Source organism: Diplotaxodon limnothrissa, linkage group LG6, assembly GCF_057381915.1.
Source record: "Diplotaxodon limnothrissa isolate DT_005_m linkage group LG6, D_limnothrissa_male_GT1.1, whole genome shotgun sequence".
In the NCBI taxonomy this organism is placed as follows: domain Eukaryota; kingdom Metazoa; phylum Chordata; class Actinopteri; order Cichliformes; family Cichlidae; genus Diplotaxodon; species Diplotaxodon limnothrissa.
Window position 1 is genome coordinate 44211482 of NC_140601.1, and position 13978 is coordinate 44225459.

General features: G+C 46.7%; 1 protein-coding gene across 6 annotated transcripts in view; it reads left to right on the plus strand.

Annotated features, from left to right (window-relative positions):
• eml6 (EMAP like 6) overlaps positions 1-13978 on the plus strand; it is a 39806-nt gene that overhangs the window by 11748 nt on the left and 14080 nt on the right. For 5 of the 6 annotated variants that reach the window (XM_085356504.1, XM_085356507.1, XM_085356510.1 and 2 more), the window contains exons 10-26: positions 2479-2688; positions 2882-3049; positions 4849-4955; positions 5024-5124; positions 5213-5399; positions 5468-5573; positions 5737-5830; positions 7919-8019; positions 11426-11628; positions 12259-12370; positions 12446-12573; positions 12692-12833; positions 12899-13051; positions 13131-13262; positions 13384-13472; positions 13547-13714; positions 13797-13978. The exon at positions 13797-13978 is cut by the window's right edge and continues 20 nt beyond it. In XM_085356504.1, the coding sequence (XP_085212630.1) occupies positions 2479-2688; positions 2882-3049; positions 4849-4955; positions 5024-5124; positions 5213-5399; positions 5468-5573; positions 5737-5830; positions 7919-8019; positions 11426-11628; positions 12259-12370; positions 12446-12573; positions 12692-12833; positions 12899-13051; positions 13131-13262; positions 13384-13472; positions 13547-13714; positions 13797-13978 (2383 nt within the window). The remainder of the gene's footprint in view (positions 1-2478; positions 2689-2881; positions 3050-4848; positions 4956-5023; positions 5125-5212; positions 5400-5467; positions 5574-5736; positions 5831-7918; positions 8020-11425; positions 11629-12258; positions 12371-12445; positions 12574-12691; positions 12834-12898; positions 13052-13130; positions 13263-13383; positions 13473-13546; positions 13715-13796) is intronic. The other variant, XM_085356506.1, reaches the window with a different exon arrangement.

Below are 13978 nucleotides of genomic sequence, written 5' to 3' on the forward strand. Positions count from 1 at the left end.
TCAGTCTGCCCCAGGGCAGCTGTGGCTACAACTGTAGCTGCCTCCACCAGTGTGTGAATGTCAGAGTGAATGAATAGTGGCATTGTAAAGCGCTTTGGGTGCCTTGAAAAGCGCTATATAAATCCAATCCATTATTATTATTATTATTATTATTATTTGACGAACCACAGAGTGCTGTATGTTGAATTCTAGTGAAAATGTTTTCTTTTCAATCATTTACAAATTTTAAATGGCAGCACATAATCACACCTGTGGTCCTCAGGGCTCAAAAATGACCCCGTTTGCTTTGACTGTTTATAAAGCAACAAGTATAAAATATCATCCATCTCTGTGTTTCAAGGTTTTATTCAACTTTATTCCAACTCATTGCCTGACAGTTTTCTATATTTTGGCATGGTAGGAACACCAGGGCATGAGTCTGAGTGAAGGCAAACTTTCACGAGGACAAAGGCGTGTCCATATTTGACCCAAGTGCAGGAGGAAGCTCAGGTTTATTCCTCTGCACTGGTCCCATCATGGACAGCTTTCTTTCTGCAGTTGCAGGCCAAGGGTCATATACAGTAAACAAGCTGTTACAGGTGATTGTTTTCTTTTGGAAACCTGCAATGTTAGGGACAACTCGCGTGTCCTGACTGCAGGCCAGACGGTTTGCCATCGTACACTAGCATGTACAGCTGGACCTGCATCACATGCTGCCCATGTTTTTATCTCATAGTTCCCTGGTTTACTTGGATGTTCTGTTGGACAGAGTCCTCTGAAGAGGACTTGGTGCTCATACAGTCACATCAGTACCAGGATCTTACATCACAGCAGGAGAAACACCCACTTGTTCCATACACCTCATGGGAGCACGTTTGTGTCATGAACGATGATCATCTATTGTGTCTTTATCATGAAATGATATCACTTTTGTGCTTCTATAATTAAATTAAATAATTAATCTTGTGTCACCTTTAAAACTTCTCTACCAGACTCAGGATGTCATAAACTGGCCGTAGCGACTCTACTGGATGCACGGCAGTAAGAATCAACACACCCACATATGCCTACAGCTGCATTCGGTCCATTTTTCTTCCTCTCTCGTTGTCCCTCCTTGTTCGTCATTGAGTTGGCTGTAGAGCAGGTCATCTGCTAATTGGATGGTTGTTGGTTCAATCTCTGTGTGCTCTAGTCTGGAGTTCTTACCAAGGTGTCCTTGGGCAAGTTACTGAACCCCAACTTGGTCTCTGATGCATCCATTGGCACGTGAACTTTGAAAAGCATAAAACAAGCAGAATACACTGTGTGTAATTCTTTCAGTGCTCGAGTAGAAAAGCAATCGCAGGAGTATGGGACCTGGCACATGTGCTTGGACTGTGGTAGACTGTCTTTCTCTGAGGCTCATGAGAGAGTCAGGCATTGTCTGTCACTGGGAAGTAGAGCAGGGCGATATGGCCAAAAATATTTATCACGATATACATTTGAAAATTTGCGATAACGATATAACTGACGATATAATTGACACGAGACAAAATACTTTACAACTCCACAACTTTATTAGTGCAAAAAAACCCATCAGTGTATTTTCACTTAAAGAAGCAGCTGTTTTAAGTGCATTAAAGTTATATAAAAATGTAACAGTGCAAATTCCTCGCTGACAGTTTAACCAAAAGGCGTTTCCAGTGGAAACTGGCCGACATATCCTCAGCATAACCATGTATAATATCCACAAAACTTAAAAAGAGGTTAAACACACACAGTACAGTAACATTATGTTGAAGCACAGTACGTATCGCTCCGCCTACGATAGCCGTAATGCTCCGACAATCCATCAAGCGGTGCGGCTTCGTAGCTCAGCAAAGTCGTACTAAAACATCTGACAGATTTATCCTAACACCGTGTACATAAAATCGTTTTGAGGTCATAAACAAGAACAGAATTCACAAGCCTCAAGTGCAGTGGAGGCTTGTGAACATACTTTCTGTGTATGTATTATTGTAGGGTCTACCTTACAGTATGAAGCACCTTGATGCTGTTGTAAAAATACAATTGAATGGAATGCAGAGCACCTGCCTCCTCATTGTGCTGCCTGTTGGTGTTGTTGTGGTTATGACCTTTGCTCGACCCCACACATCAGTGATCCAAGATCAAAGATGTTTGGTGTGTAAATGTGACCCTTTGCAACCCTTTGTAATTTGGGGACATGTTTGTCCCCGAGGACCACAGGTGTTATAAAATCTAATACAAAATCCATAAATAAATCAAATTACTTAAAACTTAGTCCAGTCATGCATAGCATAGTACTGAATAACTGTTACTGTCAGACCATTTGATGATTAAAAACCCCATTTTTGATAGCAAAATTTCTGTAGAGGACAGAAATGTCCGAAAGACAACACAAGGGTTAATTGGAGCTCACCTGTCCTTACCTGGGACCAGTTGTGGGACTTGATGGTGCAGATTTGTGGGTCTTACCTACTTCCTTTCCCTGTCCTGCAGCGGGAAAGCTGGTTCCTAAAGAGGAGGCGAAAGGGATTCACTGGATGACGTGGACCGGTGTTGTCGGGCCGGAGGTGAACGGCATCTGGGTCAAATACTCCAACGTCACCAACGTAAACTCCGTGGACGCCAACTACAGCAGCGCTGTGCTGGTGGCTGGCGATGACCTTGGCCTCGTCAAGCTCTTCAGGTTCCCCTGCCTGAAGAAAGGCGAGTGATGCAAGCCGATAACATTTTTACTGAGGATCCACAGAGTCCGGCTGAGTGGTGGACCTCTGAGGTCGTCCTAATTCTGAGTCTTAGTCATTAGACCCGGAGTTACAGGCGTGGGACAGAATAGATTTGATGAGGATGTTTCTGGAGTGATGTGCGTTCTTATTCTTGTGTTTCTAACATCACACAGGGGCCAAATTTAAGAAGTACATTGGTCACTCTGCCCATGTGACCAACGTTCGCTGGTCCAGCGATCTGCAGTGGGTCATCAGCACCGGTGGTGCCGACCACGCCGTCTTCCAGTGGAGGTTCCTGCCCGAAGGTGTGATGAACGGTGTTCTGGAGCCCCTCCTACAAGGTGACGCAGAGCTTTCCTTTAGTTGCAGATGATGACGGCGCGGACCTCCCAGAAACTTTTCAGCAGTTAAACTAAATCAACAAACTGAGCTTGACTCTTTTATCATCCTAAAGTCTTTGCAGGTCATAATGGTGCGTTCACACCGAACACGACAGAAGCGACCAGAGTTTCAGGTTTACGGTCAATGGAGGAGCGCGATGAAGCGCGACTGGGGTTCCCGCGAAACTTCAGAAGCAGATTGGTGTCGCAAAAACGCTTTTCTGCCTGATTCGCGCAAACAATTAGCGCGACTGATGCGATGGAAAACACGCGCTGCAGTTTGTGTTGCATTTTGTGCATTCGCACTTATCGCATCTACCACTCGAGTTGGAAAAATCTGAACTCCAATCAGGAGCCTGATGACGTGATGCTCTGACCTGGTTCAAAGGGGCAGGTCCAGCCAAAGCCCTTCATTCTTCATTCAATATGGAGGAAAGGCTCATCAACGCCGTAGCCTACCACCCGGAGCTGTATGACACCAGCTGCCTGTTTACAATGAATTAATGTAGGCAGTTAATTTGTGCATGTTGTCATATAGGAATATATGTTTTTGTTTATTAATAAACAGCACACCGTGGGTCCCGCTCTTCATCCGTCACTGCCTCACGTTTTCGCAGGTTTTTTTATTGCACAGTACAACTTTCAACAATGCGCATTGCATTCTGCAGCCTGATTGACAAATCTCCTCCGTGTCGTGTCTCCTGCGCTTGTTTGGTTTTGATAACCATCACGTCCAATTACGCCGCTGCTCTGCTCTCCACAGTAAATAGAGAAGGGAGAACCTCTCTTCAAACGCTAGATCGACAGCTGCCATCTTGCAAACATACCATCTGGCATTACTTCCGCCCACATTTCCGCTTCCCTATTGCATATTAAGTGCGACCAGTTTGCTTTGGACACGCTTCGAGGTGCGAATGTGCACGCGACCAGCCAGGGGCGTCTGGCGCTTTTTGGTCGCTTCTATCGCGTTCGGTGTGAACGCACCGTAAGAATCAGGTCTCCAAATCCAGTCTCCTCCTGCAGCTGCAGATTATTCATAATGATCCAAATCACTGTTCTTGTCCCGCCTCGCACCTTCTCCATTTGAAAACTCGAGCTAACTTATTGCCACACATGACAAAAGTACAGAATGCCCTGTAAAAACAGAGTGAAGAAGAAACACCCAGTGCATCATGGGAATCCCCGGCAGCCTACGTCTATTGCAGCATAACTAAGGGAGGATGCAGGGTCACCTGGTCCAGCCCTAACTATATGCTTTAGCAAAAAGGAAAGTTTGAAGCCTGATCTTGAAAGTAGAGATAGTGTCTGTCTCCTGAATCCAAACTGGAAGCTGGTTCCACAGAAGAGGGGCCTGAAAACTGAAGGCTCTGCCTCCCATTCTACTTTTAAATACTCTAGGAACAACAAGTAGGCCTGCAGAGCGAGAGCGAAGTGCTCTAATAGGGTGATATGGTACTACAAGGTCATTAAGATAAGATGGGGCCTGATTATTTAAGACCTTGTATGTGAGGAGCAGGATTTTGAATTCTGGATTTAACAGGAAGCCAAAGCAGGAGAAATCTGCTCTCTTTCTAGTCCCTGTCAGGACTCTTGCTGCAGCATTTTGGATCAGCTGAAGGCTTTTCAGGGAGTTTTTAGGACTTCCTGATAATAATGAATTACAGTCGTCCAGTCTGGAAGTAATAAATGCATGAACTAGTTTTTCAGCGTCACCTCTGCTTATCGCTGACTCATATTTTTCACCCGTGCCGTGTCTTCAGAGGGTTACGCCGACTCCAACAGCGGCGAGTCGGACTCAGACGTGTCAGATGTGCCGGAGCTCGACTCGGACATCGAACAGGAAGCTCAGACCAGCTACGAACGTCAGGTGACTGGGACACAAACGCTCCCACCTGCAGTCAAAAAGCCGTCTGACTCACCTGTCTCTGTCTGCAGGTGTATAAGGAGGACCTGCCACAACTCAAGAAGAAGCTGATTGGTTCCCTGAAGCGGCAGAAAGCTCCAGAGGAGGGGCTTCGTCTGCAGTTTGTTCACGGGTAAACTATCCACATCAGACATGGATCTGGTCTCGTGAGTAAATAATGTAAATAAACCTCCGTTTGTGCTGCTTCCTGTTTGCTGCAGGTACCGGGGCTTCGACTGCCGTAACAACCTGTTCTACAGTCAAGCGGGAGAGGTGGTGTACCACGTGGCCGCCGTCGCTGTCGTCTACAACCGGCTGCAGCACAGCCAGAGGTTTTACCTCGGGCACGACGATGACATCCTCAGCCTCGCCGTCCACCCGCTCAAAGACTACGTGGCCTCGGCACAGGTATGCCCGGCCGATTGCAGCATGTCGCGTTTCCGAGACGGTTTCTGATTGGCTGTTCCTGTGTACAGGTGGGCAGAGACCCGGCCATACATGTGTGGGACATCCAGACCCTGAAATGTCTGTCGCTGCTCAAAGGACACCACAGCAGGGGCGTGTGTGCTCTGGAGTTCACAGGTAAGCTGACTGCACGCCGTGCCATCGGGCATCAATATTTCTATCCCTAAGCCCTCACCTGTTATCGCTAACTCAGCGGGTTAGCTCAAGTAGAAACAGCTGTTGTTCCCAATCCTTCCTTCACACTGCTTTCTGACGTAACTCCTCTCTTGGTACTTCTCAGCTGATGGGAAGAGTTTGATCTCAGTGGGATTCGATGAATTTCACTCCATCATCATCTGGGACTGGAAGAAAGGAGAGAGACTAGCCAAGGCCAGGTAAACACACCTGGATTAAGTCAGCTAGTCCTGCCGTAAGATGGTCGTGCTTTTGTAAGCTCACAGTTTCTCGCAGTGGTTGCCGAGTGTTAGGGAAAATATTCTAAAACACTTCTTCAGTAAAGACTCAGAGAAGAGAAACACACAGAGTTCTTGCTAGCAAGGGCAGCTCCCTACTGAGAGACTCCGGTGAGGAACTGCCCTGGTCTTTATTTTATACTCCATTGAACGTGTGTGTGTGTGTGTGTGTGTGTGTGTGTGTGTGTGTGTGTGTGTGTGTGTGTCCTGCTGATCAAAGGGTCATAAAAGGCACATCCTTGGTCAGGAAGAGGGTAGACCTCCCTCACCCTAGATAACATTGGTGAGGAAGTCAAGCAGTTAAAGCACTTAGACTAAAACAGACGTAACTACACTGAACAAAAATATAAACGCAACACCTTTGTTACTGCTCCCATTCCCCATGGGATGGACGTAGAGACCTAAAATTCATTCCAGATACACAATATAACCATCCCTCCCAAACAGTGGTCACAAATCAGTCCAAATGTGTGGTAGTGGGCACATCTGCTATATTGAGATAATCCATCCCACCTCACAGGTGTGCCACATCAGGATGCTGATCTGACATCATGAGTAGTGCACAGGTGTACCTCAGACTGCCCACAACAAAAGGCCACCCTGGAATGTGCAGTTTTGTCTCACAGCAAATGCCACAGATGCCACAAGCAATGAGGGAGCGTGCAATTGGCATGCTGACAGCAGGAATGTCAACCAGATCTGTCGCCCCGTGCATTGAATGTTCATTTCTCAACCATAAGCCGTCTCCACAGGCGTTTCAAAGAATATGGCAGCACATCCAACCGGCCTCACAACCGCAGACCTCGTGTAACCACACCAGCCCAGGACCTCCACATCCAGCAGGTTCACCTCCAAGATCGTCTGAGACCAGCCACCCAGACAGCTGCTGGAACAATTGGTTTGCACAACCAAACAATTTCTGCACAAACTGTCAGAAACCGTCTCAGGGACGCTCAACTGCATGCCCGTCGTCCTCATCGGGGTCTTGACCTGACTCCAGCTCGTCGCCGTAACAGACTTGTGTGGGCAAATGCTCACATTCGATGGCGTCTGGCACGTTGGAGAGGTGTGCGCTTCACGGATGAATCATGGTTCACATTGTTCAGGGCAGATGGCAGCTGAGAATGTCCCAGTTCTTGCATGGCCAGCATACTCACCGGACATGTCACCCATTGAGCATGTTCGGGATGTGCTTGACCGGCGTATACGACAGCGTGTACCAGTTCCCACGAATATCCAACAACCTCGCACAGCCATTGAAGTGGAGTGGACCAACATTCCACAGGCCACAATTGACAATCTGATAGACTCCATGCGACGATGTGTTGCACTGCATGAGGCAAATGGTGGTCACACCAGATACTGACCGGTTCTGGGTCCCCAGACCCCCAATAGCGCAAAATACTGCACATTCCAGGGTGGCCTTTTGTTGTGGGCAGTCTGAGGTACACCTGTGCACTACTCATGATGTCAGATCAGCATCCTGATGTGGCACACCTGTGAGGTGGGATGGATTATCTCAATATAGCAGATGTGCCCACTACCACACATTTGGACTGATTTGTGACCACTGTTTGGGAGGGATGGTTATATTGTGTATCTGGAATGAATTTTAGGTCTCTACGTCCATCCCATGGGGAATGGGAGCAGTAACAAAGGTGTTGCGTTTATATTTTTGTTCAGTGTACGTTAATCCTACCATAAAACAATAAGAGAAGGTATGACCTCTCTCGTGCTCCCAGGATGTGGGTGTGCATTCTAGTGTGGAATACACACCAAGCCTTTGCAGCCTGTTAAAGATCACACACAATTGATTATATGCCTCTAAGTATACATGGTTGAATATTTCCTAATACAAATAACTAAATGCAGTATTCTACCATATGCAAACTTATATCACTAAAAGATTATACTGACTACTAAATACAATTTTCCATTAACACCGAGGGAAATGTTTGTGTCTCGTTTCACGTGTTTGAGCCGATTGGCTGAAAGCTTATGTGTCTGCAGGGGTCATAAAGACAAGATCTTCGTGGTGAAGAGCAATCCTTTCAGGATGGACAAACTGGTGACCGTGGGCATGAAACACATCAAGTTCTGGCAACATTCAGGTAGGCGTCGTTTCCTCTTTACCTGGAACTCACCTGACACGCTCAGCTCAACGAGGTAGGAGGGGTCACATGGGGCTGTCCCACATGTAGGGCTGCCACGATTACGTCGACTATCAAAATCATCGATGACTAATTTAATAGTCGACGCGTCATTTGAAGCTTTGTAAGATCCCAAAAGATGCAGGAATAAGTTGTAGGATTTAAGAGTGTAATAACGGACTGAAACAGAAGATGGCAGCACTGCATGCCAGCTGCCATTAAACCCCGAAGAAGAAGAAGAAGCTGTGTCCCAGAATTCATAGCGCAGCCCAGCTCAGTTTCCAACAATGGCGGCAGCGAGTTAGTTTTGTCACTGTCACTACCCGATCCGTACCGGAAACCCGATGGGTACCCCGCATGCGCGAAAGGTTTCTACTTCCGGTCGTAGCGTTTTACGATAGTTATGGGTCAGAGTATCTGTTAAGATGTTAAGAATAACAAGTATATCTTAAAATGTTTGCAATAATGAAGCATTTCAATATAATGTAGACAAAAACGAAAAATAAAAAAGTTACGGATCAGGACTCACCGATCCTTACTGCGCATGTGTAAAGTCTGACCGTACAAATCGGGTCTACCCGATCCGTACCGCGCATGTGCAGATGTTTTCTTCTTCTTCTGTTCGTTTAATGGCAGTTTACTCCCCAGTGTACGAGGATACCGCCACCTGCTGACCGAGCGAATAAACCCTATTATAAACTGATTTATCGTCATTACAAACATGTGTTAAATCTGATTTAGCGATAGCCGAGTGTGCTTATGCTTGTCTGTGAGGAGAGGATTGTTGGAATAGTGATGATGATGTGCGCTATCACTGTCAGTTGTCAGTAAACACTTCATCTGGCTGATGAATCTACACGTGAGATATTACAAAGTCTGCATTATTAACTCTGTAATTAGGCGCCATTCTTCTTATTTTACGGCACTGTTGTTCAGTCGGGGGACGCTCTCTGTTGAGGAGAAAAGCATGAATTTCTTTGTATACGGATTATCCATTGTTTAAATGTCCCGGGCAGTCGAAAAGGAGGCAGAGCTGTTGAGAAATGCTAGGAGCTAACTGGGCGCTAACCGCATCATTCAAATATATTGAATGTCGCAATGTTGGCAAAGAGAGGAAGTGACGTAAGATTTGCGCATGCGGGGTACCGATCGGGTTTCCGGTACGGATCGGGTAGTGACAAGCACAGCCCAGCTCAGTTTCCAACAATGGCGGCAGCGAGGTTTTTTTTAAAATTTATTTATTTTTTTAATTAGTAATATAAACATACAAACAAAATGCACCATATATTACAGATTCAGAAAATAGACATTTCTTACATATTAGCAACTTTCATATATAGTGAAAATAAAATATAAAGATGGGGTCACATAATTTAACAAATTATTAACTCACTAAATCAAAATCTTCCATAAAGGAAACAAAAAAAGCAGCCTTTTTCTTTTTAACTAAAGTCAAAGATTTAACCAACAGGTTTAAGTCGTTTTTCCAGTGAGCCAGTGTTGGTTTGGTCTTAAAAAAGCGACATTTATGTATAAAATGCTTGCACAAGATTAATAACACATTAACACCATAATTAGCTTTCTTTTCTTTCAAAAACACTCCAAACATTATCATATTTAAGGGGCGGCAGCGAGTTAGTTTTGTCACTACCCGATCCGTACCGGAAACCCGATCGGTACCCCGCATGCGCAAATCTTACGTCACTTCCTCTCTTTGCCAACATTGCGACATTCAATATATTTGAATGATACGGTTAGCGCCCAGTTAGCTCCTAGCATTTCTCAACAGCTCTGCCTCATTTTCGACTGCCCGGGACATTTAAACAATGGATAATCCGTATACAAAGAAATTCATGCTTTTCTCCTCAACAGAGAGCGTCCCCCGATTGAGCAACAGCGCCGTAAAATAAGAAGAATGGCGCCTAATTACAGAGTTAATAACACTGACTTTGTAATATCTCACGTGTAGATTCATCAGCCAGATGAAGTGTTTACTGACAATTGACAGTGATAGCGGACATCATCATCACTATTCCAACAATCCTCTCCTCACAGACAAGCATAAACACACTCGACTATCGCTAAATCAGATTTAACACACGTTTGTAATGACGATAATTCAGTTTATAATAGGGTTTATTCGCTCGGTCAGCAGGTGGCGGTATCCTCGTACACTGGGGAGTAAACTGCCATTAAACGAACAGAAGAAGAAGAAAGCATCTGCACATGCGCGGTACGGATCGGGTAGACCCGATTTGTACGGTCAGACTTTACACATGCGCAGTAAGGATCGGAGAGTCCTGATCCGTAACTTTTTTATTTTTCGTTTTTGTCTACATTATATTGAAATGTTTCATTATTGCAAACATTTTAAGAGATACTTGTTATTCTTAACATCTTAACAGATACTCTGACCCATAACCCTAATAAAGTTCTATCTTATCTTATCTTATCTTAACTATCGTAAAACGCTACGACCGGAAGTAGAAACCTTTCGCGCATGCGGGGTACCCATCGGGTTTCCGGTACGGATCGGGTAGTGACAAGTTTTAATGTTACTCTTATTATTCTTTCTGGGTCACAAAATAAATGTTTAACATATTTTCAGGCGAGAATGTAGCTGTGTAAACCTCAAATATCTGCTCAGTTTATCAGGACACCACATATTTTCAAAAGCGCTCCGACGTTTTCGGAGACGTCTGTTACCCACTAGCTCGTTAGCTAGGCGGGGGCTAGGCTCACTAGAGCCGTGAGAACACCGGACTCCCGGCAGATCGTTTTCAAACCCACCGCCGTCTTTCGCTACTCAGGTTAAACATGATATATGAGTCACTTAGATAAATTAAAAATGTTATTGTTTGGCTTTTTTCAGTATTTTATTTGTTCCTGAGTAAATCGGTTTGGCTGAGATTAAAGTTTTTACACAGCTGAATAAACATCAAGCAGACAGCTGATTATCAGAAGTGTGAGACGCTGGAGAATATACTCTGGTGTCCTGTTATATTTTAGATAGCAAGGAGTTTATTAAACTTCACCGAAACAATCTGCAAATTTCATTAAAATTGAATAAACTATCATCTTGTCTTTATTTTTAGTTAGCACCTTAAACACTTCAAGCTGTAAGCTAATGATAGTTATATAAGAGCAGATGCTGCTGGTGCAATAAGCTGTAGTTTTACATCCAATGGATGATGATCTGATTAGTCGACTAATCGCAAAAATAATCGGTGACTAGTCGACTATCAGAATAATCGTTTGTGGCAGCCCTACCCACATGTGGTGGTTTTATTCACGCTCTGATAAAACGTGAACTTTAAAACGTTTCTTTTTAAATGGATGCTTGTAAACATCCGTTCCCGTCCCGCAGGCGGCGGTCTGACCTTCAAACGCGGGATTTTCGGGAACCTGGGGAAACAGGAGACGATGATGTCGGCGTGTTACGGTCGATCCGAGGACCTCGTTTTCTCCGGAGCCACGAACGGAGACGTTTACATCTGGAGAGACACGATGCTTATCAAGACCATCAAAGCCCACGACGGCCCCGTGTTCGCCATGTGCTCCCTGGACAAGGTGACGCTTCATCCTTTGTTATCTAAAGTGGAGGAGGGTTGAGTCTGTAGCAGGGTGGAGTAATACGAGCATGGACAAAAACGATCTTTTACATGATTGATTGATGATTGAAGATGATTGTCAAGAAGTGGCTGCAGGCAGCAGAGGACGCAAAGGCAGGACGCAACTCAAAACACAGCTTTATGCTGCAGGAGATACAGAACTAAACTAAACACACAGGAGGGAACTCAGCCGAAGGTGATCTAAGTAATGAGGCAGGGAAACATGACACACGTCACACAGGAGACTATCAAAGTAAAACAGGAAGCACTCGCACCACATGGCACATGACAGGGGAGAACGCTCAGGGAAATGAGCTAACGAGGGGGGGGGGGGCAGTTAAGGTGGTCGAGACACAGAGAGAGCGCGAGAGGGGAGACATGACAGGCTGGGGAGGAGAAACGTGAGGAGGAGGACAAGGGAACAGGAAAGGGGAAGAAGACACAGACACACCAAACTCATGAACCGAGAACATGAATACAAAGTAACACAAGAACTCAAAAACACTGGTGACCCGGAAGCATGACAACGATCCTTTCAAAATAAAATCATAACCACAGACTTGTTTGCATTTCTGCTTCCTGTGTCCAGGGTTTTGTGACGGGGGGGAAAGACGGCATCGTGGAGCTTTGGGACGACATGTTTGAGAGATGTTTGAAAACGTACGCCATCAAGCGGGCCGTCCTGTCTCCGTCCTCTAAAGGTAGGGGACGCCAGCATCGGGGTGTTTTTGAACGGCGCGAGCGCCTGAAGGTGATCGGTCGTGTTTTCTGAGCAGGGCTGCTGCTGGAGGACAACCCATCCATCAGAGCCATCACGCTGGGCCACGGTCACATCCTGCTGGGAACCAAGAACGGAGAGATCCTGGAGATCGATAAGAGCGGCCCCATGACGCTGCTGGTGCAGGTAAGTTAACTTCACCAATCTGTCACGGGCTCTCCTGCTCCGCCCCCACCTCACTGAGATTGAATCGCTACAGTGCACTGACACAGTCACCTGTACACCTCACACCTGTGTGTGCCAGGGTCACATGGAGGGCGAGGTGTGGGGTTTGGCGGCACACCCTCTACTTCCTGTCTGTGCCACCGTCAGTGACGACAAAACTCTGAGGATCTGGGAGCTGTCAGCCAATCACCGCATGGTGGCTGTCCGCAAGCTCAAGAAAGGTGAGACGAGCAAATGTGAAACCTTGGCGTGCTCTCTTTCTTACCTGTGCTGTGTTTCCTGTCAGGTGGGCGGTGCTGTGCCTTCTCTCCGGACGGGAAAGCTCTGGCGGTCGGCCTAAATGATGGCAGCTTCCTGGTGGTGAACGCTGACACGCTGGAAGACATGGTGACGTTTCACCATCGCAGAGAGCTCATCTCAGACATCCGCTTCTCCCAAGGTACCTGAACTCAGCGCACAGGTGTGGCACAGGATGAAGGTCACCGGTGGGTCGCTGATGAGTCAGGTGTGTGTTTCAGATGCGGGGAAGTACCTGGCTGTGGCCTCGCACGACTCTTTTGTGGACATCTACAACGTCCTGACCAGCAAGAGAGTCGGCATCTGCAAAGGAGCCAGAAGCTACGTCACTCACATCGACTGGGACTCCAGAGGTGAGACTCACCTGTGCTGCGGTCACTGGCGCCACCTTCAGGACACACTTTCCACTAATAGCAGGCTGCAGCTTTACATGACGGTGAGGTGGTGTCAGACTCTCATGTGCTACCTCTACAGGTAAGCTGCTGCAGGTGAACACCGGAGCCAAAGAGCAGCTATTCTTTGAGGCGCCGCGAGGACGCAGACAGAACATCAGCGTGGCCGAGGTCAGGAGCGCGCCGACAGCTCTGGTGAGGCGTTTCGACTGAACTGCAGAGGTCATGCCGTGTTTCTGTTTCAGTTCGAGAAGCTGGAATGGGCGAGCTGGACGTCCGTTTTCGGTCCCACCTGTGAGGGGATATGGCCAACGCTCAGCTTCATTAACGCCGCCTCGCTCACCAAAGACCGCAAACTGCTGGCCACCGGAGACGACTTCGGCTTCCTCAAACTCTTCAGCTTCCCGTCCAGGGTGAGAGAGGAGTCCACGCCACGTCTCAAAACGTCTACTTTCAAAGGCTCTGTTCATCTTAACCTCTGACCTCTGACCTCAGGGCCAGTTTGCCAAGTTTAAGAAGTATGTGGGTCACAGCTCCAACGTGACCAATGTCCGCTGGTCCAACGATGACACAGTGTTGCTGACAGTGGGCGGGGCTGATACAGCGCTGATGATCTGGACCAGAGAGCTGCCGGGTCACAAGGAGAGCAAAGCTGTGGACAGCGAGGAGTCTGACGA